The 4,127-nt window shown below is 42.8% G+C and overlaps 1 protein-coding gene across 1 annotated transcript; it reads right to left on the bottom strand.

The window, feature by feature from the left end:
- Positions 1-406: 406 nt before the first annotated feature.
- Positions 407-3,604, bottom strand: LOC130381121 (E3 ubiquitin-protein ligase NEURL3-like). Its single transcript, XM_056588563.1, has 4 exons — positions 3,393-3,604; positions 1,952-2,455; positions 1,489-1,653; positions 407-836 (listed from the first exon to the last, which is right to left on the bottom strand). The coding sequence occupies exons 1-4, from the start codon at positions 3,421-3,423 to the stop codon at positions 685-687; spliced, it is 852 nt and encodes a 283-aa protein (XP_056444538.1). The 5' UTR covers positions 3,424-3,604; the 3' UTR covers positions 407-684.
- Positions 3,605-4,127: the final 523 nt, after the last annotated feature.

Raw genomic sequence — 4,127 nt, 5'->3', positions numbered from 1 at the left:
CATCTCAAATTCACCTTTTCCGACAACATCAAGGCAGTCGTCTCACAGGTGCCGGTGTTCCGGTCGCGTGCAGCGCTGCAGCTACGTTTCACACGCCGCGCGGCAACTCGCCGCCTCCATTAATTTCAATGAGGGAAGGGCGGCAGAGGGGAGGCGGCCAAAGCGAATGTTGCCGCGCGGCAGAGTTTGCCCTCCCCCTACTGCCTTTCACTCTCAGTGCCCGAACGGAATTGAATGAGGCTACGCTTACTTTATGAAATGTTTCGAGTGGCGATTTTTTTTATCTTGGCCTACATGAAATTATGCATCCATTAAATGATTAAAAAAAAAAAAAATCTTTTTTTTTTTTTTCTCGGAAGGGAAACGTGAGTCGAGGAGGGCATATGGGCAGTTGCCCAAGCAACCTGAGCAACCCCCCTGTGCACGTCCCTGCTTCCAATAACATCCAATTAGGCACTCCCAAAGTAAGTAAAGTAGTAAAACTAATTGCATGTTTTAACCAAAATGTATTTTACAATGATTAATTATGTAGGCCTAGAGATATTTACAAAATGACGACAAGAACCTTAGATCCGACTGCAACAAGTGAGTGTGTTTGAAATTAAACTCCATTTAACAAGATCTGTTGTTCTACATTATCTTCTTTGGGGACTAAAGCCTTGCAGTCTCTTGTTGACATGTAGTTCATATGGACTGGCGGCAGATTGGGCACGTCCCAAACTCTGCTATAATCCGATTGGCGCAGATGGAACAGAGGCACCGGTGACCGCACACAAGAGTCACGCTTGCTGCGCAATCCTCGAGACACACCACACAAACCTCAGGTGAAGTTGAGTCTGGAAAAACGTTGAAACTGTTATTATTACCCTTACCCATTCCATAGCTTTACGATTCATGCTGTCAAAATGTCATAAACTCCACCATGCTCTCATCATACATTGGCTGCATGAAACAAGTCCAATATATTTATATATATATATAAGGTACTGTAGGTCAGATTTAGAAGCTAATATATGTCAACTGTTATTAAAGAGGATACGAGCTATTATACCTTTATATTAGTATTATAAAAGGTGATGTAGATGAGATTTAAAGCACCATTTACATAATTGTAAATTGGTGCTGGCCAGTAGAGGGTATTTTTGCCCATGGATACCTTTGACATGGGGGATCGAACCTTGTACCTTGTTTTACATTTTACTAAAATGTGATGTGTCAGGAATTTTTTGAGTTGCCTTGAGATACAGACGGAGAGTGTAATTTAACAGGATGGACCTGAAAAACGATCCATCATGTAATATGTTAGGAAATGCTCTGATTCAGATCGAATTCCGACACTGAGATATGACTAAATGTGTTCTGTGCTGAGAGGTTCTAGGAAGGAGGGGAGACAGGTTCCGACAAGTGCCCTCACCCGCAGGTGCATGTAGGAGCTATTATTGAAGTGGACTTTAGAGAGTTTCAGAGAGTGAACTTAGAGGAACTCACCGGGGCTGTTTGGTGGCTGTGTGTACGTTGAGGGCGACTGGCGAGGCCTTTCACACGGCTGCCCTCGGTCCACACACAGGCAGCTGTCTCCGTCCGTGGGAGCCGGGGGAGGGGTTGCCGGGCAGGATTTCTTTGTCCTAAATCCTATTTTTTTCTTTTTGGACCCTGAGGAACAATAGGAACAAAAATAATCATTATGAAATTGACGAGTTAGCTTAGGTGATAGAGTTGTTAAACGTGCACCTTTGTTACTGTAATAGGGCAGCAGTTTAGGCTGCTCGAAACTAAAACGTTTATGTTTCCTCGCTTCCGCCAACGCCCCCCCACCCCCCTCAAAGTCTCAGAGGATAGAACTGCCGTCCGAAAGCGACACGGCTATACCTGTAGAAACAACCCCATTACCGTAGCGCAAGTTAAGGTCTGCTCTTGACCTCCCACAACACCGTGATGAAAGTCAACTCACCCAACATACGCACCGCCCTGGTCTGGCCGTACACGTCGACCATGGCCCAGAGAGGTCGTCCCAAGTCTACGCCGACGAAAAGCTTTTTTTTGACATGGTCTGGTCCCCTGTACATTAACACGCCCCGGGAGTTGACCCAGAAACACAGCTCGGCCCCTGGCAACGTGTGACAGGTAGGCAGCTGACGCGCCCAGTAACCGAGGCCGGTGCGAGGGCCTTCCGGATTGGCTATGCTGAGTTTGTCGTCCCAAGCAAACAACGACGGAGATATGGCGGTGAAGCCCAACCGCAGGGCGCCTTGCCAGTGCTGGTCACATCTCTCCACGCGGACGTGGATTCTCTCCTCTATGGCGATTGGTCGGTTGCTGAAGGCCAGGGCGTTCTGGAAGGTATCCTTTTGTCTCTCTGCGTACCGGCAGCCCGCCATCAGCGACAGCTTAGAGCCATCACTGCTCTGGAAATAAAGCGGTCCGAGGCATCCTTTACATTTAGGGATATGTAGGCCTGTTGGGGTGACAAGAAGGCTTGGTCAAAAAATGTTAACGTTAAGATCGGGAACACAAAACAATCGTATTACTTTGTCACAAAGTTAAGTCTGTTTATGTGGAAATGTGTCATTGTGAGAACTAAAAGGCTTCTCTAGTGTAGAACTGTAGTTAACCAGTGCCCAAATCCAGATATTTTCTAGTCCCCAATATTTTCTGTGAACAGTCCATGATCAACTGAAGGTTTGTAGAAAGGTTTTAACCCTAACCCTATTTTGCAACGATAGAATAAACAATCCAAGTTCCAAGAGGTCAGCAGCTCAATTTTACTTTCACTTCAATTTAAGTTTTGTTATGTGTTGTCGATCCCTCAGTATACTTTAAACTTTTTAGTCCCCCAATATCAAATCTCGATTGTGGATTGTTGGTCTGTTTATATAAAATATGACGTCATAACAAAATACTAATTAGCTATGAGTAAATAATAGATATTTATCATAACATTAAATGGCATCCCTTGATTCTTTCTATTTTTCAAATTTGAAGCAATACAAGTCATACCATTTCCAGATTTTTTTTAAAGTAAAATGATAGGCCTACATTTTTACGTAAACAAGTTAGTGCAAAAAAGATCAAATCCAACAACATACATGCATTAAATCTATTACTTTTTCTTATCTTATTTAAGAGTGTTTATAATGCGCTATTCAGAACTTGAACTGCATTTCTTAAACGCTTAAACCATGTTATCCCTGGGTTGTTATTCATAATATTCTTACCTTCAAACACTTAAAATAAAAATGATTACTGCAGTAAGAAAAACAAAAAACTAAAAGTATTTGAAAGTTAATAAGTGATTCGAATTGGTATTTCTGCACAATAAGTAAATCTGAAAGCATTTTTTAATTACAACCATGCTTCATATAATTACTTAAAAGTGGCATATAAACACTTACCAGCACTGTCTCTCATTGTCGGTTCCCTCATGGATGCTTCTCTCTCTTCTACTGAAGGTTCGGTAGCTCGGGTGTCACGTTGAGGCTTTTCTTTATGGTTCTGATTGCCACGCCTATCTCTCTAGAAATAAAAACCTTCAGCGACACCTCTTCGACCCTATGACGTATTGTATGTAAAGAAGGCTTTGTTGGCTGACCTTGAAGTCCACCAACCGTTTTATCCTCTGAAACTAGTTAATCATCCACTGAAAAGTGGGGGTGCACCCCCCTCCCCCTCTAGCATAGAAGCATTGTATTCCTAGCCTGGAGACCGACCTGAGGAAGGTCACCTGATCAAGGTGGTAGGAATACAATGTTTTTTTCCCCCATTAGGCCTATTATTTAAGCAATCTCACACGAGAGGGAGTGCTGTTGTACTGATTATCAGCACGGCTGGTCGTAGGTACTAGGCCGTAGGCAGAGTGCCGATGATAATCACAGCCGTTTGTTTTAAGGATTTATTTGGCTCCAGCAACACAAATAGATCCACAACTGGACTGGGAATTAGCTGTTGCCAAGCAACACATAAAAAAACCATTTTTTATGTGTTAATTACCATTCGTAATTCAACCCACATGTTATATCGTGAAACATGTTAAACTTGCAAAGTTTGTTGCAATCTAAGCTACATAAAGACCGCTAATAACATTAATGGTTATTAGAATTCCTAGATAAAGTCCCTTTATACTCTTTATC

Source organism: Gadus chalcogrammus, chromosome 4 (assembly GCF_026213295.1).
Source record: "Gadus chalcogrammus isolate NIFS_2021 chromosome 4, NIFS_Gcha_1.0, whole genome shotgun sequence".
Taxonomy (NCBI): Eukaryota; Metazoa; Chordata; class Actinopteri; order Gadiformes; family Gadidae; genus Gadus; species Gadus chalcogrammus.
Note: the sequence above shows the minus strand (reverse complement) of the source record. Positions and strands in the feature narration are given on the sequence as shown.